Source organism: Pelobates fuscus, chromosome 2 (genome assembly GCF_036172605.1).
Source record: "Pelobates fuscus isolate aPelFus1 chromosome 2, aPelFus1.pri, whole genome shotgun sequence".
NCBI classification, from domain to species: domain Eukaryota; kingdom Metazoa; phylum Chordata; class Amphibia; order Anura; family Pelobatidae; genus Pelobates; species Pelobates fuscus.
This window is the reverse complement of record NC_086318.1, coordinates 227115234-227142502: the sequence shown is the minus strand read 5'-3', so window position 1 is coordinate 227142502 and position 27269 is coordinate 227115234. Positions and strand designations below refer to the sequence as shown.

Here is a 27269-nt window from a genome sequence, read left to right as displayed (position 1 = left end):
TAAACAAAGCCCTATATAAAGCACCACCTAGGCTGATAGTCTACCACTCACCCTCTTTAGGCTATGTTGAGATGCTGAGTTAATGCAGTGTCTCACCCTGATGCTATGTTGAATTGTATTTTCTGTATAATTTTAATGCACGCCTAGTGAGAGATATCCACCCCCTACAGATTAAGGATATTAGTCTAATCTTGTTTATTTTTTATAAAAAATGTGCATTGTTTTTGTAGCCATGCAACTGTCATAATACGCCTGTTGTTCAGTCTGCACCAGCTGTTGTGGCAGTGCACCTAAGTGCAAATAAAAAAAAATAAAATAAATAAAAAAAATACAGGCTCAGAATGTTTGGCTCACCAGGAGCAACACAGAAAAACACAGAAAAAAATAATAAAAATCACATAGCTCTTCTCAAAAAGAGTATGTATATACACACACACATATATATACACATACATACACACATAATATTATTCTGTAATTAGACAGAATTTTACTTTAGTCCCTTTTTCCACAAAACTGGTATCTATACAATGGAAACATTAGCATCAATAAGCAGTTATTCTTACATGTTTATTAAAAAGTTAAGACATAAACAAACTGAAGTATAAAAGTGCATTATTCCTCATAAATTATCAGGCATAAATGTTTTGAGCTGCAAAAGATCAGCAACTGAATATTTTGTATCCTGAAAGAAAATAAGTCCTGTCAGAAGTTCTATATCTCTGACACGTGCAGCATGAAAATAAAGAAACTTTTCAACCCACACCGCTTCATCTTTGTCAACCTACAAGTACAAGACAAGGGGAAAAAAAGAAAATAATGAGACAAAATCTAAATATGATTTGTTTATCAGATCAATTCATGTTTTAGCACACAAAAAAAAAAAAAAATATCTTACCTCACAGTTTTCACTGTTTTCTTCTCTATGTGGTAAAACAAAGGGTAAAACATCTAGTGGCCCAGTGCATTGCAAAGGAGTCTGGGAAACATTTTTGCAACTTGTCACAATAATAAAATAGTGAGTTGGGATATACACACCAGTGCTGTTATAGATTCTGAAAATAATTAAAAACAATATATTCAGTAGAATATACAATGGCAGCAAAAAGGTAAAATGTAAAACAACAGAACAGCTTGGCAATTGTGATATTGTAATTTTTAGGATAAATATAAAAGCATATTTACAGGTAGAGGTAGCATGGCATTACTCAGACAACTCACTGCCTGTTACACACACTAGGACACCACTGTAATAGCACACTTGACAACATCTCTGCAGGCCTTTAAGACCAACGTCTCAATACCAAAAAATGTGCATTCTACCAATAGCCATATCTCTGTTCAAGTAGATTGTTATAGATGAGCTTCTCACAACTACTCTGGTTTTTTCCAGCATGTAAGTCATATCGTGCACGTGAAAAATAAAGAATTAAAAAAATATATATATATAAAAGCATTTTTATTTCCTACAAATTTATACATATGACAAACTCACAGAAAGAAAAAGAAAATAAAAATGTTTGTGTGTGCTTCAAAATAATAATTAAAAAAAAACAAGTATAGTCAACAAAATGGACCTTGCATGGGGTTTCAATTGGACTAGATCACAGTTACGGATTGGATTCTTAAAATAGTCAACATGCAATCAAGTGGATGAGTTGCAAATAAAGACACAAATTAGATCACTTTTAGAATTCCTTATCTGGTTTGGATTTATGCTTTCCGCTTTACAAACTGCTTCTGTGATGTTGGTGTTGAGTTGCCAAACTCATCAGGTTCTGTAGGTGTGATAAACTCCTTTCTTCATTTCCCCCAGCTCAAGTGCCAGACGTGGAAACTGGCTATGAGCATAGGATGACTGGCAAGGAGGTTGTGGGCAGTCTGAAGCTATTCTTCTGAAATTCAACATAGTGGAGGGGGTGTTGGCATGACTTTCTGCACGGTTTTGCAGGAGTGAGGCAACATCCAGGACTTGTGCAGGTATTTTCTTAGCTCAGCACTATGTTGGTTTGTAAATTGGCTAGTGGCCTGTGTTATCATTGCTCTCCAGGTCCTGGACTAGCCCACTATCCTGGTGTAAAGAAATATCTGAAGCTGACCATGCTCAAGACTACAATGAGTTTGTATAATGTTCCTGGTGGTGTTTGTCAGTGACCACAGGAGGAGATGATACAGTGGTCATGGCATGCATAACACAGCTGTTATCAATAGTGGCAACCAAGTCTACATAGAGTCATGTGTGTTCTTGCTAAAATTAGGATAATTCTTATGTATTTGCCTCTGGGACAAACTTTGCAAGAGTGACTACCCACAAGAGACCGGTTGAAACATTCAAAATATAGGTGTACTATCTCATCCCAAAGGCAAAGTGTCCTAGCAATTGTCCATTGAAAAGGTGGGGTGGCGCCCTGACAGTTATTGATGGTAGAAAAAAAAAAACATTTATTGTCATTGTAAGGACTACTGCAGTTTCAATTGATCCATGCTACCCTTTATTGATAACTGGAGATGCAGCTGGATTTGAACAGGACATAACATGTAATGGAGTTAAGTGAATACAGCCCAATAAGTCAGAGGAAGCAACCTACCATTTTTAAACTTCACCAGCTGTCACTGGGTCCTAGTATTTACGTTGTCACCAAAAGAGCAACCACACAAGGGCATTACTTCAGTGAAGCAATTTTAGTGAGGTTGCTCAAAAATAAACAAAAAAGCCCTGAACAGTAAAGTGATGAAGTATACAAACGTTCTTTCTTACCTACCAAAAACAGACACTGGTATTTGGTGGCTAGAAAGACCACGGTGACCCTTTTATCTCCTGCTTTACACCAAAATTTGGATAAAACTTAGTGAGGCAGATTGTGCGTGGATCAAAGCATCGTCAGCTACAATCATCCCAAATACTCATTTCCAGCTTCCTCTCGGACAGAAAACACTTCATTTTTTACAGAAAAAGGAGTAAAATGAAAAGTGAATGCTGGTTGTAAAAGTTTAGTAAAACAAAAATATTCAACTTACTGTGTAATCTGTTCCATAGTGTCAAATCGACCATCAACATTATAATCAAATATTGGACCACTTATGACTTGGAATCCATTTTTCTTTTCAGTATTTTTCAATAATAATACATTGTGGAAATAATTCCAAATCACTAAAAAAAACAATAACACAAATTAACTAAAAGTATTGTGAATAATACACAAAATGAAAATAGCATTTTTAAACCATGAGACGTATGACAGCTTAATAAATTATTAAAGTGAAGATTTCACACTTAGGATTCCAAGAGAAGAGCCTTATTATTATACAATCTTCGCTTTATTTAAATTATTTAACCCCTTAAGGACACAGCTTCAGAACCGTGTCTTACCCTTAAGGACACAAGCAATTTTTGCATTTTTTTGCCGTTTGTGTTCAACCGCAATTTTAAATCTTTCTCATTTATTGCACCAACACATTACATACCATTTTTTAGAGGACAAAAAGGGCTTTAATTTGATGTCACATATACATAGATAAATTCTGATTTAAAAATAATTGCGTGTGCATAATATGTCCAGCTTAGGAAATGTAATTCAAAATAAATTTATTTATGTGTCTTGATTTTTGGAGTACATAATATGTATAGGATTTCAGCTTATTTTTAAAGTTATAGGTCACAAAATACAAGGACTAAAATAAAATTTCAATGTGAAACAATTTTTTTTTTTTTTTTTTTTAATCATCAGAAAGGTATTTATTCCATAAATTTGCGCCATTGTGTCTTAGTAATATAATAAATACCAAGTTATCATATGTTGTTATATATAATTAAATTTCTTGTTTGGTTGGTATGTTTGTCTTGTAAGTTTAGTAGCCATCACAAAAAAACAAAAACTGCCACACAAAAGTATATATTTATATAAAGTAGACATCACAGGCTATTTACCCAAGGTTATTTTGACACCTTTTACGTAGCTATTTAATCGCTAATCTCTGCTAAATATTGGAGTAAAATTGTGTGTTTTCTCTATTTTGGCATATACACATATAACAAGGTTTTTTTAGTGTGTATTTCGCAAAGCTGGTGTGTGTTATTCCTGTACAGAACCCCATATTGTGTTCAGCTATATCTGCTGAGTAAAACGATACTCCCATTGTATTCCTTTGGCACTATTCTGTGAAGCTACAATGCCATAAAAGAGACAAGGCTATTTCAGTTTCTATAGTTAGAATTTTCATAGATTGATTTGACAGGCCTTTGTCTCTTCTTGTGGCATTATAGCAGTTTAAATGTTATCCTCTAGAATGTAAGCTCATTGAGCAGGGTCCTCCACCTCTCTGCTCCTGTACGTCCAATTGTCTGGTTAAAATTACATGTCTGTTAGTCAACCCATTGTACAGTGCTACGGAATGTGATGGCGCTATATAAATAAAATAATAATAATAATAAATTGCATTTTTTTTTTACATACATGTTGCATTTTTGCGGAGTATTTCTTACACTTGATATGTGCCACAGTCATAGAATCCCCCAAATAATGCTCAGTTACATCTTCTGAGTAAAACAATATGCCCAATGTATGACCTAGACACTATTTTGTGAAGTTACAGTGCTGTAAAAGAAAAGTGACAAGTTCAGGTTTTTAAGTGTGAGTTTTCATTGATGGTTTTGATGGCTCTGTGTTCCATTCTGAAGCACTTCAGCAAGCAACATATTCCAACTACACCATAAAGGCATACCATTTCTTTAAGAAGACATCCCAGGGTATTTCAAAAGGTATATTTTGAACGTTAGTGTGGGATCATTTTTCTGCTAGCTTGTACCAAGTGTAATGGTACTAAGCATTTTTTCTGACACACAGTGAGTTTGTACTGTATATTTTGCTAACCTTATGTGTGCTACGACTGTATAATATTTTATATGTTGCTAAGCTATGTTGTCTGAGTACAACAATACCCTTTTGCTAGGTATATGTGGATGTGGAAGGGGCAAATTTGAGACGCAGCCATTCAGTTTTTTTCTAACTTTGACGTTTTAAGCTGTGTCCATGTTCCATTTCGGAGTAGTTTAGCTGGATGGTTATTCAAACTTCCCCACAAACACTATATTAAAGAATACACCCCGGGGTAATTCAAAAGGCATATTTTGAACCTTAGCGTGGGATCGTTTTTAACTCTAGTTTGTTACAGGTAGTGATGTTGCGAACACTAAATTTTCGGTTCGCGAACGGCGAGCGGGAACTTCCGCAAACGTTCACAAACCGGGTGAACCGCCATTGACTTCAATGGGCAGGCGAATTTTAAAACCCACAGGGACTCTTTCTGGCCACAAAAGTGATGGAAAAGTTGTTTCAACTAACACCTGGACTGTGGCATGCCGGAGGGGGGAAATTACACAGTTGATGCAGAGTCTGGTTTTAATCCATAAAGGGCAGAAATCACCAAACATTCCTAAATCACGATAGATATGGATTGGCACCTGACATATGACGCATTGACACCTTGACATATGGATTGACACCTGTCCTCAGAGACCCTGATACACACTGACACAGAGCAGAATAGGGACTGTTCCCCCTACATAGGGTCACTTGGCAGATATGGATTGACACCAATCATAAGGATCCCTGATACACACTGACACACAGCAGAATAGGGACTGTTCCCCCTACATAGGGTCACTTGGCAGATATGGATTGACACCAATCGTAAGGATCCCTGATACACACTGACACACAGCAGAATAGGGACTGTTCCCCCTACATAGGGTCACTTTGCAGATATGGATTGACACCTATCCTAAGGATCCCTGATACACACTGACACAGAGCAGAAAAGGGACTGTTCCCCCTACATATGGTCATTTGGCAGATATGGATTGACACCTATCCTAAGGATCCCTGATACACACTGACACAGAGCAGAAAAGGGACTGTTCCCCCTACATAGGGTCACTTGGCAGATATGGATTGACACCTATCCTAAGCATCCCTGATACACACTGACACAGAGCAGAATAGGGACTGTTCCCCCTACATAGGGTCACTTGGCAGATATGGATTGACACCTATCCTAAGGATTCCTGATACACACTGACACAGAGCAGAATAGGGGCTGTTCCTCCTACATAGGGTCACTAGGTCGATATGGATTGACACCTATCCTAAGGATCCCTGATACACACTGACACAGAGCAGAATAGGGACTGGTCCCCCTATATAGGGTCACTTGGCAGATATGGATTGACACCTATCCTAAGGATCCCTGATACACACTGACACAGATCAGAATAGGGACTGTTCCCCCTACATAGGGTCACTTGGCAGATATGGATTGACACCTATCCTAAGGATCCCTGATACACACTGACACAGAGCAGAATAGGGACTGTTCCCCCTACATAGGGTCACTTGGCAGATATGGATTGACACCTGTCCTCAGGGACCCTGATACACACTGGGGGGACCTACTGTCCTCCCCCCGCCCCCACTCCTGCGTGGTGGGTGGGGGCCATAAAAATAATGAGGGGGGACCTACTGTCCTCCCCCCGGTCCCCACCCCTGCGCAGTGGGTGGGGGCCATAAATCACAATGGGGGAAGACCTACTGTCCTCCCCCCGCCCCCACCCCTGCGCGGTGGGTGGGGGCCATAAATCACAATGGGGGAGGACCTACTGTCCTCCCCCCGCCCCCACCCCTGCGTGGTGTGTGGGGGCCATAAAAATAATGAGGGGGGGACCTACAGTCCTCCCCCCGGCCCCCACCCCTGCGGGGTGGGTGGGGGCCATAAAATAATGAGGGGGGGACCCTACTGTCCTCCCCCCTGGCCCCCACCCCTGAGCGGTGGGTGGGGGCCCTAAAAAAAAAACAATAAGGGGGGACCTACTGTCCCCCCCAGCCCCTACCCCTTAGTGGTGGGTGGGGGCCCTAAATAAAAATTCACCCCCCCAATCAAGGGTGACTAGGGATCCCCAAGCCCCTAGTCACCCACCCCCTCACCCCCAAAAAAGTTACCCCCTACCTACCCCCCTCACCCTAAAAAATAGTGAAGGGGGAATAAAATAACTAACCTGTAAAGAAAAATTCAACTTACTATTTGACGTCTTCTTTTTTCTAAAATCTTCTTTTTTCAGCCCCAAAAAAGGGCAAATAAAAGAACCGACGCAATAAAAAAAAAAAAAAAAAAACGAGCGCAAAAAAAAATAATCCATCTTCACCCATGGAGGGCTCCGCGCAGACTGAGCTCTGAAGGGCGGGGGAAGGCTTATAAAGCCTTGCCACGCCCTGCAATTAGGCTAAGAACACTCTGATTGGCTGGTTTAAGCCAATCAGAGTGCTCTTTGTCATTTTACACAGCGTGGGAAAATTCCAAAGAACTTTCCCATGCTGTGTAAAATGACACAGAACACTCTGATTGGTTAGATTCCAAGCCCACCAATAAGAGTGCTCTTTGTCATTTTACACAGCGTGGGAAAGTTCTTTGGAATTTTCCCACGCTGTGTAAAATGACAAAGAGCACTCTGATTGGCTTAAACCAGCCAATCAGTGTTCTTAGCCTAATTGCAGGGCGTGGCAAGGCTTTATAAGCCTTCCCCCGCCCTGCAGAGCTCAGTCTGTGCGGAGCCCTCCATGGGTGAAGATGGATTATTTTTTTTGCGCTCGTTTTTTTTTTTTATTTTTTTTATTGCGTCGGTTCTTATGGCTTTTTATTTGGCCTTTTTTGGGGGCTGAAAAAAGAAGATTTTAGAAAAAAGAAGACGTCAAATAGTAAGTTGAATTTTTCTTTACAGGTTAGTTATTTTATTCCCCCTTCACTATTTTTTAGGGTGAGGGGGGTAGGTAGGGGGTAACTTTTTTGGGGGTGGGGGGTGGGTGACTAGGGGCTTGTGGACCCCTAGTCACCTTTGATTGGGGGGGGGATTTTTATTTAGGGCCCCCACCCACCACTAAGGGGTGGGGACCAGGGGGAAGGACAGTAGGTCCCCACCGCATTATTTTATGGCCCCCACCCACCGCGCAGGGGTGGGGGCCGGGGGGAGGACAGTAGTTCCCCCCCTCATTATTTTTATGGCCCCCACCCACTGCGCAGTGGTGGGGGTGGGGGGAGAACAGTAGGTCCTCCCCCCATTGTGATTTATGGCCCCCACCCACTGCGCAGTGGTGGGGGCGGGGGGGAGAACAGTAGGTCCTCCCCCCATTGTGATTTATGGCCCCCACCCACCGCGCAGGGTTGGGGGCCGGGGGGGAGGGCAGTAGGTCCCCTCCCTCATTATTTTTACGGCCCCCACCCACCGCGCAGGGGTGGGGGCGGGGGGAGGACAGTAGGTCCCCCCCTCATTATTTTTATGGCCCCCACCCACCACGCAGGGGTGGGGGTGGGGGGAGGACAGTAGTGTATCAGGGTCCCTGAGGACAGGTGTCAATCCATATCTGCCAAGTGACCCTATGTAGGAGGAACAGTCCCTATTCTGCTCTGTGTCACTGTCTGGGGGGAGTATCTGCAGTAATACAGAGTGTCTGGAGGGAGTATCTACAGTAACACAGGGTGTCTGGAGGGAGTATCTGCAGTAACACAGAGTGTCTGGAGGGAGTATCTGCAGTAACACAGAGTGTCTGGAGGGAGTATCTGCAGTAACCCAGATTGTCTGGAGGGAGTATCTGCAGTAACACAGAGTGTCTGGGGGGAGTATATGCAGTAACACAGGGTGTCTGGAGGGAGTATCTGCAGTAACACAGGGTGTCTGGAGGGAGTATCTGCAGTAACACAGGGTGTCTGGAGGGAGTATCTGCAGTAAAACAGAGTGTCTGGAGGGAGTATCTGCAGTAACACAGAGTGTCTGGAGGGAGTATCTGCAGTAACACAGAGTGTCTGGAGGGAGTATCTGCAGTAACACAGAGTGTCTGGAGGGAGTATCTGCAGTAACACAGAGTGTCTGGAGGGAGTATCTGCAGTAACATGGTGTCTGGAGGGAGTATGTGCATTAACAGAGTATCTGGAGGGAGTATCTGCAGTAACACAGAGTGTCTGGAGGGAGTATCTGCAGTAACACAGAGTGTCTGGAGGGAGTATCTGCAGTAACATGGTGTCTGGAGGGAGTATCTGCAGTAACATGGTGTCTGGAGGGAGTATGTGCATTAACAGAGTGTCTGGAGGGAGTATGTGCATTAACAGAGTGTCTGGAGGGAGTATGTGCATTAACACAGAGTGTCTGGAGGGAGTATGTGCATTAACACAGAGTGTCTGGAGGGAGTATCTGCAGTAACACAGAGTGTCTGGAGGGAGTATCTGCAGTAACACAGAGTGTCTGGAGGGAGTATCTGCAGTAACACAGAGTGTCTGGAGGGAGTATCTGCAGTAACACAGAGTGTCTGGAGGGAGTATCTGCAGTAACACAGAGTGTCTGGAGGGAGTATCTGCAGTAACACAGAGTGTCTGGAGGGAGTATCTGCAGTAACACAGAGTGTCTGGAGGGAGTATCTGCAGTAACACAGAGTGTCTGGAGGGAGAATCTGCAGTAACACAGAGTGTCTGGAGGGAGTATCTGCAGTAACACAGAGTGTCTGGGGGGAGTATCTGCAGTAACACAGAGTGTCTGGGGGGAGTATCTGCAGTAACACAGAGTGTCTGGAGGGAGTATCTGCAGTAACACAGGGTGTCTGGAGGGAGTATCTGCAGTAACACAGAGTGTCTGGGGGGAGTATCTGCAGTAACACAGGGTGTCTGGGGGGAGTATCTGCAGTAACACAGGGTGTCTGGAGGGAATACCTGCAGTAACACAGGGTGCCTGGAGGGAGTATCTGCAGTAACACAGAGTGTCTGGAGGGAGTATCTGCAGTAACACAGGGTGTCTGGAGGGAGTATCTGCAGTAACACAGAGTGTCTGGAGGGAGTATGTGCATTAACAGAGTGTCTGGAGGGAGTATGTGCATTAACAGAGTGTCTGGAGGGAGTATCTGCAGTAACACAGAGTGTCTGGAGGGAGTATCTGCAGTAACACAGAGTGTCTGGAGGGAGTATCTGCAGTAACACAGAGTGTCTGGAGGGAGTATCTGCAGTAACACAGTGTCTGGAGGGAGTATCTGCAGTAACACAGAGTGTCTGGAGGGAGTATGTGCAGTAACACAGAGTGTCTGGGGGAGTATCTGCAGTAATACAGAGTGTCTGGGGGGTGTATCTGCTTGTAACATTTATATGTACTGGAAATTTTTTTTTTTGAAAAAATAAAATAAAATGGTTGCAGCTTCCGAATGAATCTAAAATGGATGCTGTCCAGTAGGTGGGAGGGTCTGCTAGGGAGGGTGTGCTGCTGATTGGCTGTAATGTGTCTGCTGACTGTGAGGTACAGTGTCAAAGTTTACTCAATGATAAACTAATAGGGGGCGGACCGAACATCGCATGTGTTCGCCCGCGTTGGCGGACGCGAACATGCTATGTTCGCCAGGAACTATTCGACAGCGAACTGTTCGGGACATCACTAGTTATAGGTGTAGTGGTAATGAGCATGTTTTAACTTATATTTTTTACACTTTGTTTACTTTTTAAAACTTGTCTTTAAACTTTTGTTTACTTATTACATTTTTATTACTTTTTTTAAAACTTTCTTAAACACTTTTTTCTTTAATTATTTATGAACTTTTTTTTTCACCATTAACCCCTAACTAGCAGTAAGCAGCACTAACAGTAAATTCCCCAATTTCCCATAACTCCCACCCATCCCAGCTAGCAAAATATAACATTTTAAAATATTTAGATTAAATAAATTGAACGCCTGAGGGTTATAAAAAAAAGAAAACAGATCAAATTATAAATCACAGTAGGGGTTAATATTTATTAGGACTGGGTAAAGGGGGGGGGATTTTTAGAACTTTTTAAAGCTTTTTAAAAACCTTTTTTTACATTAACCCCTAGCTAGCCTAACCCAAATTCCCTACTAACTTCCACCAACCCCAGCTAGCTAAATATATCATTTTAAAATATTTAATTACTATGATTTATTAATTAATTAATAAAATAACTTTAACCACTGAGGGTAAAAATAAAATCAGATTATAGTAAAATACCCCGATCTGTATTTTGATCACTGTAGTCAGTGATCAAATGTCAGTGAAGGGGTTAATTTTTTTAAAGCAGGGGAAACGGGGGTGGGATTTAACTTTAACTTTTTTTTTGAAGTGAGAAAATCAGTATCCCTGCACTTCAAACTGACCGAAGAAGCGCAAGGAGGCGGACCATGAGTCCCTGCAGCACATGTGCAAGCTCTGACAGCTTTTCAAAGCGATTACAGCCACACGGACAGTGCGATCAAGTGCTCCCGGTCTGCCTCTCAGCAATCTGGGGCTAATTTTAGCGCATGACGGACCGGGTCCGTCATCCGTCTTTAAGTGCTTCCCCAGCATGACGGACCGGGTCCATTATCAGTCATTAAAGGGTTAAACCCTCTTTTTTCGTACGATTATTATATATGAATAAAGTTCAAACAAGCTTTGCATCCTGATATTTCTGTAGCTATTCATAACAAACATAAAAAAAAAATAATAATAATAATATATATATATATATATATATATATATATACACACACACATACACATACACATACACACACCCTGTTCCACATTATGCAAATTCTATTTAAGTGTCACAAAGATTAAATATTTTGTTTTTCAGTTTAACTCATGGATGGCATTGTGTCTCTGGGCTCTTTTGATCTCATGCACAAATTGGTAGCATGAGAGTTGGACGAGCAAATTGCACATGCCAAGCGAAGTGGCGACAGAACAACTCAGCCTCCATGTGGCTCCCGTGTATCCTGATATTGAACTGTGCAAATGTTGCCGCAGCCTTGGCTGAAAAAGACTTGTGGTAATCATAAAATGTGGTGCCACTGTACTTGTGTGGTGGAATCTCGGTAAAAATAAATTTAGTAGGCCGAGATTACCACGTGGCATGTGTACGTGCATATGCTGACGTATCGATCAGTTGGTTGCACGAGGCAAGATACGATCAGTAGTGTACGGAGCATGCGCAAGAATACAGGATATAGTATTCCCCTCCTCCATTGTGCTGGACAGGCCATGCGGTCAAGCAGGAAGTTAATTCTTATTTGTATTGATTGGTCAAGAGAATGTGCGGGTGGAGCTTAATATGGGAGGAGTTATGTGCCTATATAAGGAGCCTGCACTATTGTCCGGGGCTCAGAACTTGCTGTATTTTGGTGACATTAGTCCCTCTGAGTCCCGATCGGTGATCCAATAAAGAATCTCTTCCTTCCTGAAGAAACCTGTGTCCATCTCTCTGTGCTTGGCTTCCGTCAGTTTCTCCGGTATCATTTGGTGCATTGGCCGGGAAGCTCATCGTTCAACGGTAGCTGAGAGGCAGAGGCGTGAGATGGTCTATCTTTGCCCACGTTCTCTACGGCTGCACCCCTGAACTTCTGCGTGGACCTCCCTTCGTCTCGGCGCCACTGGTCTGTTGTCCAGGAGATCATCGGCCTCTACGTAAGAAGTGCTGGGGTGTCCCCGTCGATGAGTGTGAACTCAGGTTCAGGAACGAGGAGGTAAGACGACTGCTGTTTTAGACGGCAGACCCACTAGGGGTATACCGATTGTGCGGTAGGCCCAAAAGGGGTTTAAATCTGTGTATGGAATCTGCCCCCTCTGTCGGAGGGAAGGAGCGAAGGCGCACCGCTCAATCGAACGCTCTTTAGTAAGACCGTTTGATTTGGTTTGGAGTCAGGCGGGGTCCTGTGTAAATAGCCCTAGCCGGACACCGGTGTCTTGTCTAGACTAGCGTTCTAGGGTGTATATTACGTTCGCTAGGTCGGAGGGACCGGGAGACTAAGCGGCGCCTGTGTAAATTCGGTTCGCTAGATCTCAACCTATCTTGGCTAAGTGGGAAGGCGTGTAAATTTGGAACCCACTAGATTTTTGATAGAGTAAATAGACTAAGAGGGTTCTGTTGTAAATTTCGCCCTCTAGTTCGCTATATGTGGTGCTTGGGCAGTGTGGCTAACCAAAACGGGTGTACATAGTTTTAGGTAGTCCATTCAAGGTACTGGCCAATAGTTTAGTTGGGATTGTATATGTGTTAAAGATTGTTAGTAAAGTGTATATCTTGTTAGATAGCGCGAGCTCAGCCGTCTAGCGAGAGTGTTAATAGTGTGTTGCTGTATCATAGTGCACGGTACCATAACCCTGTATATTTACTGACACTGTATATAAGTACTAATCATTGTCGTCTATTGCATGTTTAACACCATAACCACTAATAATTGTATTGTGACCTTAAATTGTGCTTTGACCTATGCTAACCGTACTGTAACCGCTGTTTGTAAAAGACAATGTTACTGGGGTGTGTTATAGACTGGTAATTCATATATAGAGAATTATAGCGTGGGTGACTGTATAGTTTCGCCAAAGGGCATAATATTGATTATTTAGTGACTGGTGTAACAGCTGTGTGTGTACGGGAATTCCCTGAGTGTTTATTGTGTTATTGTGTACGTTTCACTTGGTAACCGTACCACGTGGTGCTGTTGCCGAAGGAAACGGGTGTGACTGTTGAATAGAACGCGTGCATAGTATTCGTTGTCAACGACGTTCCATTGATAAGTATGGGCGCGTCGGAGTCAACGATTTTGGATCCCTTAGGTTGTATGGTAAAGCATTTTAAAAAGGGATTTAAAACATGTGATTTGGGGGTTAAAATGTCTCCTGTACGTTTGGTCACTTTGTGCACTAGGGAGTGGCCTATTTTGGTTGCGGCATGGCCACCACGTGGTAGTTTGGATCCAACCCTGATACAGCGTGTACACGTGGCTGTGTCAGGTAGGCCTGAACTTTACGGACAGTTTCCATATATTGATTGTTGGAGACAGGCCGTAAACGACTCACCAAAATGGATTCAGATATGCCATGAGGAGCAATGTCGCCTCATGGTGGCCAGGACTTGTTTGTCCACTAGGACTGGTGTTAGGCCCATTTTGGACACGCCCCCTGAGTCCGAGATCCCTTTGCCGCCCCCTTACTTCCCTACAGGAAGAGGTGACGCGAGTGCAGGAAGTTCTATACCCCTCCCCTCATTGCCCTCATCCACTTCCGCTTCCTCCTCCAGTACAGAATCCACCCCCCCTCGTATTAAACCTCCCCTTCCGGAACCAGAACCAACCCCCGTTAGATCTGAATATCCTGATTTGGCGCCACTTCAAACTTCCGGTCAAGCTTCTTCTAGCTCGGCTGGGAGTATTCTATTTACTAGCTTTTCCCAAAATCAAGCTCCCACATCCTCATGCCTTATTTCCCCCCGACTGGAACCCATAACTGACGCCCCTTCACGTAGCCCTATACTAACCAGACAACTGACCGGTACCCAACAACTTAAGCATTATCAGATGCCTCTTCGTCTGAATCCTGGGTCAGCCTATCTCGATGCCGCAGGTCAAATGGCACATGCTGACCCAGTCTTCGTATATGTCCCGTTCACGACTACCGATCTCTTGAATTGGAAGACCCACAATTCCTCGTACACTGAGAAACCACAAGCTATGACCGATCTGTTCACCTCGATAGTTCAGACACATAATCCGACATGGGCTGATTGCCAGCAGTTATTAATGACATTTTTTAATAATGAGGAAAGGACAAGGATTAACCAAGCGGCCATTAAAGCGCTAGAGGATAGAGCCCGTGCTTTAAATCAAGCCAATCCGGCAGCATGGGCCGCAACACATTACCCTAATACCGATCCCGATTGGAATGTTAATGGCGCAGATATGGTTCAACTCAAAGCCTATAGAGACGCTATAATTGCTGGCATGAAAGCCGGAGGAAAGAAAGCTATTAATATGTTGAAGACAGTTGAGGTGATTCAGAAAAGTGATGAAGCGCCCAGTGTCTTTTATGACCGATTATTGGAGGCATACCGCTTGTATACCCCCTTTAATCCGGAAGACGCTGATAATTCCCGAATGGTAAACTCCGCCTTTGTCAGCCAAGCTTACGGAGATATTAAGCGCAAGCTACAAAAGTTAGAAGGGTTTGCAGGAATGTCTATCACCCAACTAATGGAGGTAGCAAATAAAGTATACATGAACAGGGAAACAGAGACAAAGAAAGAGGAAGAGCGCAAGATGCGTAAAAAGGCTGATATGCTAGCGGTAGCGATCGCAGGCGTAGATAGACGGGGCCCAGATAGAGGCGATAGTAGATGGAATAGGGAGCCTTTGAGTAGGAATCAGTGCGCGTATTGCAAGGAAGAAGGGCATTGGAGAAACGAGTGTCCGCAAAGAGAGCAGTACGAGAGAGACCTACCCAGGGCAGGTTACGGAAACTTTAGAGGCAGAGCGAGAGGTAGAGGAGGCCCCGGAGGGAGCAATGGTAATAGAGGGAGTAATGGGAACAGAGGAAGTGTAAGGGAAGATAGGTACTATCCAGCATCGCAAAGGTCCCGCGATAGAGAAGGTAGGGACTTTGTAGGATTGGCTGACACGGTCATGGAGGACTATTGATACCGACCGGGCTCCATCCCCCTTGGTCGAGCGGAGCCTATGGTCGATGTATCAATAGGGGGAAAAAGGAGTGCGTTCATGATCGACACTGGTGCTGAACATTCGGTGGTGACTGACCTAGTTGCTCCTCCATCTGGAAGAACTATTACTGTAAAAGGAGCAACTGGAAGAAGTGCTGCAAAACCGGTTCTTAAAAGTCGACTCTGTACATTGGGAGGCCACGTAGTAAAACATCAATTCCTTTATATGCCTGAATGTCCAGTCCAATTGCTGGGACGTGATATGCTATCTAAGTTACAAGCGCAGATTACGTTCCTACCAAATGGAACAACATCCTTAAAGTTTAATGGACCTTCAGGTATTATGACATTATCCGTACCAAAGGAAGAAGACTGGCGACTTTATACAGCGTTGACTAGCCAAAACCCTAGGAGTGATGAGTCCTTATTCAACATACCAGGAGTTTGGGCAGAGAACAACCCACCAGGATTGGCCCGCAATATTCCACCTATTAAAATCGAACTAAAACTTGGGGTTTATCCAGTGAGCCTAAGACAATATCACATCCCGCAGAAGGCTAAGAAGAACATCCAATCTTATCTGGATAAGTTCATACGGTATGGTATCCTAAAATTCTGTACTTCCCCCTGGAACACCCCATTGCTGCCTGTTCAAAAGCCCGGTACAGATGAGTATCGACCTGTACAGGACTTGAGAACAGTCAATGATGCGGTTGTTAGTATACATCCAGTTGTGCCCAATCCATATAACCTGCTTGCTTTAATTCCGGGCGGGGCTACTTACTTTACAGTCCTAGACCTCAAAGATGCCTTCTTTTGCCTCCGAATTGCCGCAGAAAGTCAATGTATCTTCGCTTTCCAATGGGAAAACGCTGTAACGGGCTCAAAACGCCAAATGACCTGGACAAGACTGCCCCAAGGGTTTAAAAATTCACCTACCCTATTTGGTTCAGCTCTAAGTCAAGATCTACTGGATTTCGAGTCCATCCCAGGAGAGTGTGTATTGTTACAGTATGTAGATGACTTGTTGATAGCAGCAGTTACAAAAGAAATATGTCAGCAAGCAACGCACGATCTACTACACATTCTCTGGAAGGCAGGATACAAGGTGTCTAGAAAGAAGGCTCAGTTGTGTTTGCCAACTGTCAAATATCTGGGATTCCATATCTCTGAAGGTCAAAGAATTATGGGGCCAGAGAGAAAAGAAGCTGTGTGCCAAATACCGATACCCAAGAATAGAAGACAAGTGCGAGAATTCTTGGGGGCAGCAGGCTTCTGTAGGATATGGATTCCCAGCTACGCGATACTGGCAAAACCTCTGTATGCAGCTATCAAAGGTACAGAGCACGACCCCTTCTTATGGACTCAACAACAGCAAACGGCATTTGAAGATGTGAAGAAGGCTTTGATGAGTGCCCCAGCATTAGGTCTACCTGATCACACACGACCATTCTACCTGTATGTACATGAGCAAAGAAGAATGGCTGTGGGAGTATTGACACAGTACTTGGGATCATGGCAAAGACCTGTTGCCTACATGTCTAAACAACTGGATGCAGTGGCCAGTGGACTTCCACCTTGTCTAAGAGCCGTAGCTGCAGCCGCCCTGCTAGTAGCTGAAGCCGATAAACTCACTCTGGGTCAAGAACTTTATGTACGAGTCCCACATGCAGTACAGACGTTGTTGGATTACAAAGGAAATCATTGGTTTAGTAACAGCCGTATGACCAAGTATCAAGCAATGTTGTGTGAAAACCCAAGAGTGCATTTAGAGACTGTAAACACCTTAAATCCAGTTACCCTTTTGCCACAACCTACTGAAAGTCAACATGATTGTTTGGAAGTAATGGATGAAGTATTTTCAAGTAGACCAGATCTTCGTGATTTTCCCATCCAGAACCCCGATGTTCAATATTACACCGACGGCAGTAGTTATGTGAAAGAAGGGATCCGCTATGCAGGATATGCAGTAACAACGATAGACAAGGTGATAGAAGCTCGGCCACTGGCAAAAGGAACATCAGCACAAAAAGGCAGAATTTATAGCACTGACACGAGCGTTACAATTGGCTGAAGGTTTAAGAGTGAACATCTACACGGACTCCAAGTATGCGTTTTTAACCACTCATGCCCACGGAGCTTTGTATAAAGAAAGAGGACTATTGAATTCAGAAGGCAAGGAAATCAAGTACGCAGCTGAAATCCTACAACTATTGGAAGCAGTGTGGGAGCCGAAAGAAGTCGGTATTATACATTGTCGAGCGCATCTGAGAGGAGATGGTGATGTAACCAAAGAAAATCGGATGGCAGATAGTGCAGCTAAGCGTGCCGCTGAATCGGGAAGACAGGAGTATGTGGGGCATATAGCTGCTCTTATACCAACTCCACTGTCTCAATGGACTCCAGTTTATACAGCTCAAGAAGAGGAGTGGTTAAATACTGAACCTGGAAAGTATTTGGAGAACAAATGGTATCAGTTAGAAGATGGAAGAATAGTCATTCCAGCATCACTAGTGGTAGAAATTGTCCAAAACTATCACAACGGGACACATTCTGGGAGAGATAGTACAGAAGAATCCCTCAGAAAACATTTCTACATACCAAGATTGTCCAACTTGACTCAGGCCATTGTACGAAGATGTGTAACGTGTGCTAAAAATAATGCAAGGCAAGGACCAGTAAAGCCACCAGGAGTCCAGTTTATGGGGGGACTCCCCATGTCCGATTTACAAATTGACTATACAGTAATGCCTAAATCTGGTGGACATCACTACCTGCTGGTAGTTGTGTGTACCTATTCAGGCTGGGTAGAAGCATGTCCTACTCGTACGGAGAAAGCAGGGGAAGTTGTGAGATTCCTGCTACGAGAAATAATACCCCGATATGGACTACCCTGCTCTATAGGATCGGACAATGGTCCAGCCTTTGTTCATCAGTGCCTACAACAACTGACTCATATGCTTGGTATAAAGTGGAGGCTTCATACGGCATATAGACCCCAGAGTTCTGGTAAGGTAGAGAGAATGAATAGAACTATTAAGAATCAGTTGGCTAAAATGTGTCAGGAAACCCAACTTAAGTGGAACGTTCTCTTGCCCATAGCTCTATTGCGAATCCGCAGTACACCTACCAGAAGGATGGGCCTCTCTTCTTTTGAAATCATGTATGGGCGACCACCTCCCGTACTTGGTAACTTAAGGGGGGATTTGAGTCAGTTGGGAGAAGGAATTACCCGGCAGCAGGTTGTAGAGTTGGGTAAGACTATGGAGGAGGTACAGAAATGGGTACAAGATAGATTACCTGTGAATATTTATCCCCCAGTTCATAGTTACCACCCAGGAGACCAAGTGTGGATTAAAGAGTGTAATAATGTACCGTTAGGGCCCAAGTGGAGAGGTCCTTATGTTGTTCTTTTGTCTACCCCTACAGCGATAAAAGTAGCCGAAGTGACTCCGTGGATACATCACTCCAGGGTTAAACCAGCAGCAGTCGATTCTTGGCAAGCTACAGCAGATCCAGAGAATCCCTGCAAGATCCGGTTAAAGCGCACGACTCAGTCGGAGTGACGAGGAACCTTGTGGATTACAAATTTTATTGTTTCAGAGATTTGGTAAGTGAGTGAGAAGGCCATAATAAAGCCTGTCCGCTCACCAACGAGTGTATAAGCCAGGAAAAGTCCCGAAGGGACCCCTGTGAAGACGAGCAGAACTCCATTCCCTGCAGCCCTTACATCCTGGAAGCTGAGGTGCCTTCGCACGGACGAAGACTGAGGATGACGACGAAAGATGTATTCTTAATAATGTTTTTATATGTGTATTTTTATATTCAGGAAGGTAGAGGTACCGACACTCCTAGCTTTGAGGTATGCATTAAGACTACAAGAACAGGTAACCATATTTCCCAAACCCTAATTTGGCATTCGCAATACGAGTGTAAAGGAGATGTATCAAGATGTAGATACCTAAATATAGAATATAGTGTGTGCCATTTAGGAGTAGGAGAACCTAAGTGCTTCAGTCCAGAGTATCAACCTCGTACAATTTGGTTGAATGGAGATCCTCAGGGAACCCTAATTAATAAGACGGTATTAGAATCCGTACATTCTTCGGGTGTTCTGCTATTTGATGCGTGTAAGGCGGTATCAAGTGGTAGAAAGCCGTGGAATGTATGTGGGGATCTTAGATGGGAGAGGACGTATGGGTCTAACGATAATTTTTTTTGTCCCAGTAGTAAAAATAAGTATGTGAGCCCTAGATGCCCAAATAGAGATTATAACTTTTGCCCATATTGGTCTTGTGTGGGGTGGGCAACTTGGGGACAGACAGTAGACAAGGACATGATTGTGACTAAGTTGCCTACTAGTCCATATTGTAAGTCTATGGAATGCAATCCAGTCCATATACTTATAAATAACCCCGACAAGTTCTTAGATAAATATGGTAATTTATTTGGGTTTCAAATATATGGGACGGGTTTAGATCCTGGGACAGTATTGTTTATAGGGATAGAGACTGATACGGTATCCTCCCAGACTCATCAAGTATACCATTCCTTTTATGAAGAGATGAGCATAGATAATAAGATCCCCCATAATGCTAAAAACCTGTTTATTGATTTAGCTGAAAGTATTGCCGGTAGTCTTAATGTTACCAACTGCTATGTGTGTGGAGGTACTAACATGGGAGACCAATGGCCTTGGGAAGCAAAGGAGGTAATGTCCGGTTCTGAGGCAGTTGACCAATTAATATCTACACAAGCCGATTATCATATGAGTGTTAGAGGTAAATCTGAGTGGAGATTAAAGACCTCCATCATAGGTTATGTTTGCATAGCGAGGAAAGGAATGATGTATAATACTTCTGTAGGAGAATTAACTTGTCTAGGGCAAAAAGCTTATGATGATGATACAAAGAATACAACTTGGTGGTCGGCTTCAAATGTCTCAGAACCATCTAACCCGTTTGCTAGATACGCCAATTTAAAGGATGTGTGGTTTGATTTATCCATCACATCTAACTGGAGAGCCCCAGCAAATTTGTACTGGATCTGTGGTAAGAAAGCCTATTCGGAGTTGCCACAGGACTGGGAAGGGGCATGTGTGTTGGGTATGCTCAAACCATCCTTCTTCTTGTTACCTATTGAAACAGGTGAGACTTTAGGTGTTAAAGTGTATGATGTGAATCATAGGAAGAAAAGGGGACCCATAGAGATAGGCGCCTGGGAAGATAATGAGTGGCCTCCCCAGCGTATTATAGATTACTATGGGCCAGCCACGTGGGCAGAGGACGGTACCTTTGGTTATAGAACCCCAATTTATATGCTCAACCGTATTATAAGATTACAGGCGGTGGTTGAGATCATTACTAACGAGACATCACAAGCGCTCAAACTTCTAGCGAAACACAATACCAGGATGAGGACAGCAGTATACCAAAATAGATTAGCCTTGGATTACCTTTTGGCAGTAGAGGGAGGTGTATGTGGGAAGTTTAACCTGAGCAATTGCTGTCTTCAAATAGATGACGAAGGGCAAGCAATAGCTGAGCTTACTAGCCATATGGTTAAACTAGCGCATGTGCCTACTCAGGTATGGAAAGGGTATAATCCAAGTAGTTGGTTTGGTAGCTGGTATGAGTGGTTTGGAGGGCTTAAGGCAGTGGTAGGTGGAGTCCTACTAATTTTAATGTTGTGTCTACTCCTGCCGTGTCTTATACCCTTAGTAGTTAGGTCTGTGCAAAGCCTGATAGAAAATATAGCAGAGAGGAAGGCTGCTGCACAGATAATGGCAATTTATAAATATAAGGCTCTAGATCAGGGAGAACCAATGCAGGAAGATGAGTGTTGAAGATTCACATCATAGATAAGTCTGGTCTGGTTCAAGGTAACTTGCGGTGTATGCAAACCAAGGTTAAGTGATGCCTCAAGTAATTGTGAAATATCAAGAGGCATCAGGGGGGGAATGTGGTGGAATCTCGGTAAAAATAAATTTAGTAGGCCGAGATTACCACGTGGCATGTGTACGTGCATATGCTGACGTATCGATCAGTTGGTTGCACGAGGCAAGATACGATCAGTAGTGTACGGAGCATGCGCAAGAATACAGGATATAGTATTCCCCTCCTCCATTGTGCTGGACAGGCCATGCGGTCAAGCAGGAAGTTAATTCTTATTTGTATTGATTGGTCAAGAGAATGTGCGGGTGGAGCTTAATATGGGAGGAGTTATGTGCCTATATAAGGAGCCTGCACTATTGTCCGGGGCTCAGAACTTGCTGTATTTTGGTGACATTAGTCCCTCTGAGTCCCGATTGGTGATCCAATAAAGAATCTCTTCCTTCCTGAAGAAACCTGTGTCCATCTCTCTGTGCTTGGCTTCCGTCAGTTTCTCCGGTATCACTTGTTCCACAAGTCTACAATTTGTGCATGTACAGGTCTTGTTCCTTGCTGCGCTGGGGGAAATTAAAGCAAATTATGTCTCTGTACAATCCAAATGATATTACAAAGTCTGTTATGGATAGTTTTTTTGTTTAGTCTGGGATCTTTGGCTTTGAGCACCACTGACAGGTCACCGTAATTGTAAGTTTTATTTTTGACTAAGTCTTGGGATGCTATCAAAAGGGACATTAGTTTTATGTCCTTTCCCTCCAATATGTCCTCCTTAATGTTGGGAGGTACCGTGTGTGCGGGTGTGATGAGATGTGTAGCTGAACCCTGTGTGGTTGGTGTGGCGGTGACCTTGTGTGACGGTTTGTTCGGTGGTTAGTGTGGGAAGCAGATCTGCAGGAGTTACAGTAGCTGGTGTTGACGATTCCAACTTCTCCATCCTTTGATTTAAATTATTTATGGATGACAGAATTGAACACATTGTGGCCTGTATCCCAGTTAGGGTGTCGTTTATATTGGCTTACTGGTCCCTGGTTGTGGATTATCAGAATTTGCCATCATGAGTCTATATAATTCCGCCTTTCTGGTGGTGGCTGGGTATGCTATACCCTTTCACTTTAGTTCTGATGCGATCTTTGGGATGGTCCATGACCTCAAGAAACAGGGACTTTAGATTTCTTGGTTTTCCCCCGCAGTAGAGGCCGCAGTTGGTCTCTCCTTGGTCTGACAGGTGAGACATACTATAATGACATTAAAATTAGACATATGATTATAATGTTTTTGGTAGGTTAACTGGCATCTGTTTTAATGCCGGATGGCGAAGAACTTATCTACGCGTGGGATGGTGAGACCCTACTAATTGCCAAGTTGCTCGTAGAGGCGCTGTCTATGATTTGGCTCTGTGCTGTGTCATGAAATGATGGCGGGGTGTAGGCCTCTGGGAAGCTTGAGAAGAGAGTGGGTAGGGAAAGTGACACCCTGACTGCTCCTCTTACTAGAGTGTTGCAGGACTCTAGCTATGATTTGGACCGATGGGCAAAAATACCTCCATGTGAGGATGGGTGTTGGTCTTGCGGCAATTCCCGATTATGTTCCTGAGCTTGTGGCTGTTCTGGCACCCTACCTGCCAGTTAACGATGCATGGACAGAAGTTACAAAAGGAAATAGCTAGACATGTGCAATTCGTTTCGGTCCGAATTAAAATTCGGCAGAATTTCGGGTAATTCGGCCATTCGGGTGCTTCCGAATGTCCGAATAGTTGAATTGCCGAAGTCCCGAAGTGCCGAAATTACCGAATTTCCAAAGTGTAGTAGTGCTGAAGTGCCGAAGTTCCAAAGTTGCCGAAGTTCCGAGGTGTCAAAGTGCTGAACTTCCGAAGTACAGTATTGACTAAGTACTAATATACTTACCCAGTGAAAGAAGAAGAATGTTACACTGTATACAATTTCAAATAAAAAGTATACAAACATAGCCAGGATTCAGCTGTAAGCATTTGCAACACTTAAATTTTATATGAATGTATTTTACTTGATTATTGTAAGTTACTTGGCCAGTCAATGTAATGACAGGAATGAATAAGTAGATAACTCCCTAATTCCCACGGTATTAGGGAGCTATCTACTAAAAGGCTGAAAGATCTAAATTGGTCTTTCAGCCAAATTTACTAATACTAAGTAAAGATTACTTAGTATTAGAAAATTATGCCTCTACTCGCTATACCGCTATATAATACAAAAAAAAGGACCCCCTCCTGAGCCCCCACCCGCGAAGTGCGAGTGGGGGCTTTTAAACTAAAGGGGGGACCTATTGCTCCCCCGCCCCCACCCCTGAGCGGCGGGTGGGGGCCCTAAATAAAAATTGGGGGGGTCCTAATGTCCTCCCCCCTGGCCCCCACCCCTGAGCGGTGTGTGGGGGCCCTAAACAATAATAAGGGGTGGACCTAATGTCTCCCCCCCTGGCCCCCACCCCTGAGCAGTGGTTGGGGGCCCTAAATACAAATGGGGGGGAACCTAAAGTCCTCCCCCCTGGCCCCCACCCATGAGCGGTGGGTGGGGCCCTAAACAAGAATAAGGGGGGAACCTGATGTCCTCCCCCCTGGCCCCCACCCCTGAGCGGTGGGTGGGGGCCCTAAATACAAATTGGGGGGGACTAATGCCCTCCCCCTGGCCCCCACCCCTGAGCGACAGGTGGGGGCCCTAAACTAGAATAAGGGGGGACCTAATGTCCTCCCCCTGGCCCCCACCCCTGAGCGGTGGGTGGTGCCCTAAACAAGAATAAGGGGGGGACCTAATGTCCTCCCCCCTGGCCCCCACCCCTGAGCGGTGGGTGGGGGCCCTTAACACAAATTGGGGGGACCTAATGTCCTCCCCTTGCCCCCCCCACCCCTGAGCTATGGGTGGGGGCCATAAACAAAAATAAGGGGGGGGACCTAATGTCCTCCCCCTGGCCCCCACCCCTGAGTGGTGGGGGCCCTAAACAAAAATAAGGGGGGGGACTAATGCCCTCCCCCTGGCCCCCACCCCTGAGCGACGGGTGGGGGCCCTAAACTAGAATAAGGGGGGGACCTAATGTCGTCCTCCCCCCGGCCCCCACCCCTGAACGGTGGGTGGGGGCCCTAAATACAAATGGGGGTACCTAATGTCCTCCCCCCTGGCCCCCACCCCTGAGCGGCGGGTGGGGGTCCTAAATACATATTTAACCCCCCCTTCCCACAGGTGACTAGGGGTCCCCAAACCCCTAGTCACCCCATCCCCAAAAAACATTAACTCCTACCTACCCCCCTCACCCTAAAAATAATGAGGGGGAACCTTTAACTAAATACCTGTAAAAATAAACTTACCATTCGATGTTTTCTTTCTTCTAAAATCTTTTTTTCAGCCCCAAAAAAGGGCAAATAAAAAAATCCATAATAACCGACGCAATAAAAAAAAAAAAATCCATCTTGACCCGGCGAGGGCTCCGCACAGACTGAGCTCTGCAGGGCGGGGGAAGGCTTATGAAGAGACTTACCTGTCAGAGCACTCTGGTTGGATGGCTTAAACCCACCAATCAGAGTGCTCTGAGCCTAATTGCAGGGCAGGGCAAGGCTTTATAAGCCTTGCCCACCCTGCAGAGCTCAGTCTGCGCGGAGCCTTTCATGGGTGAAGATGGATTATAATTTTTTTGCGCTAGTTTTTTTTTTTTTTTATTGCGGCGTTATTATGGATTTTTATTTGGTTAAATAGTTAAATAGTCCCCCCTCATTATTTTTAGGGTGAGGGGGGTAGGTAGGAGTCTATTTTTGGGGGGAGGGGTTGACTAGGGGTTTGGGGACCCCTAGTCACCTGGGGGGAGGGGGTTACATTTTCATTTAGGGCCCCCACCCACCACTCAGGGGTGGGGGCCAGGGGGAGGACATTAGGTCCCCCCTTATTCTTGTTTAGGGCCCCCACCCGCCGCTCAGGGGTGGGGGCCAGGGGGAGGACAATAGGTCCCCCCCATTCTTGATTAGGGCCCCCACCAACCGCTCACGGGTGGGGGCCATGGGGGAGGACAATAGGTCCCCCCCAGTTTGTATTTAGGGCCCCCACCCGCCGCTCAGGGGAGGGGGCCAGGGGGGAGGACATTGGGTCCCCCCCCCTTATTCTTGTTTAGGGCCCCCACCTACCGCTCAGGGGTGGGGGCCAGGGGGAGGACATTAGGTCCCCCCAGTTTGTATTTATGGCCCCCACCCGCCGCTCAGGGGTAGGGGCCAGGGGGGAGGACATTAGGTCTCCCCACCCTTATTCTTGTTAAGGGCCCCCACCCACCGCTCAGGCGTGGGGGCCAGGGGGGAGGACTGATATTAACCCCCGTGACAAATGTCTTTGTTTAAAAGTTTAGGAGCTGGGTTCATGCTTATTGACTATTATGTCTTAATTGTTGCCTTGTGGCTGCATGAGAAAAATTCATACTGATTGATCACATTGAATTGTCCCGCCAAAATTTACTATTTGATTTTGTCCGTGTGACCCGAGAAAACATTAACATGAAGCAACAGATTTTTACATCATTAAACCATACCACGTCACAGATATACTGTCTAGATTTCCTGTTGAAACAATTAAACATTGTAACTTTTGTAGTGAAAAAGGTTGTGTAGTTAGCAACTTTTGACAGTAGGTGGCAGTGTTGGTGTGCAACATAGTATAGAGCTTGAACCGAAGTGAAGGTAGCTATACGAAGTTTCCTATGAGAATAACCATGTGTTAGGAATTGGTTTAAGTATCTATTTTACCGCGTTCGTGCCTGTTTCGTGCGCTTTCGTATGAGTGGGGTTACAAATGTATTTGCTGTTCGTGGGCAAGGTTATGGTGGAGAAAAAATTGTGATTGAAAACCCCTTCCACCTCAAGTCTGTGTAAAAGTTAATACAATGTTAAACAAATATATGCACACCAGTCAAGCCTTAAGACTTGCTTTGTGGTTTCTGTGGGAAAAGCAAGTCTTTTGGCTTGACTGGTGAGCAGAATTTTATATAAGTACTTCTGTAGGAGGGCTGGTACTGATAAATGTAAACACTCATCTTTGTTGCTAAAAGACACCAAAAAATTCTGATCTGTGTGCACATTCATGAACATTAAAACATGATTTAAATGAAAAAAAATTATAAGTCCAATCTACTTAAATGACACAATGTAAAATAAACAGTAGCTATTCATGTACAATGTCATGTAAAAATGTTCTTTAAATAAGGATTGCTGTAAATTAACTTACCTTGAAAAGCAGGATACATTGGAACAATATTGGTAGTGCTATATCCAGAATATGATTTAGTTCCTGCATATCCTATATAAATAAATACATAAAATAAAAAGTAATATAGGTAAGTATTGGTTAATCTTAATTTTGATAAATTATGGTGCCCGTAGGGTTCTTTTAAGTTATGGTGCCAGGAGGTGGTCCAGTCTTACCCAAAGGGGTTAAACTGTTCATAAATGGTTTAACCCCACATGTTGACATGTGATAGATCTCTCTGTCCTCTGCACCATCTGATTTCTCCTATACAGTTTGAGGAAGCACAGAGCACCGCCGGGTAAGGCTGCCGCTGACTGACTTAGAGTAGTCAGCTGCTGCATACAGGGAGATTAACCTTTGGGGTTATACAGTTTGTTAACTATTTAACCCCTCCAGGTAGAAAAGTGCCTGGGACCTCTTGTCACCGCAAGAACTTCATTTTGATTTTTATGGACTACATGTCCCTTTGATTCTTTGCCAGCATTATGTAAGTGCGTTGCATGGCTGTAAAAAAAAATTAAGGGAGATGCACCTTGGTATAGATAATGGTGCAATCTCCAAAACAGTCTCAACTATTTAGTCATTTTTACATTTGCACTAATTTTACTCATGTATAGAAATGTCT

General features: G+C 44.1%; 1 protein-coding gene across 1 annotated transcript in view; it reads right to left on the bottom strand.

Moving 5' to 3' along the window:
* Positions 1–483: 483 nt before the first annotated feature.
* ENPP1 (ectonucleotide pyrophosphatase/phosphodiesterase 1) overlaps positions 484–27269 on the bottom strand; it is a 143254-nt gene continuing 116468 nt past the window's right edge. The window contains exons 22-25 of the mRNA XM_063443235.1: positions 26624–26695; positions 3019–3151; positions 899–1055; positions 484–784 (exon numbers count right to left, since the gene is read on the bottom strand). Coding sequence (XP_063299305.1) covers positions 623–784; positions 899–1055; positions 3019–3151; positions 26624–26695 — 524 coding nt within the window. The 3' untranslated portion in view covers positions 484–622. The remainder of the gene's footprint in view (positions 785–898; positions 1056–3018; positions 3152–26623; positions 26696–27269) is intronic.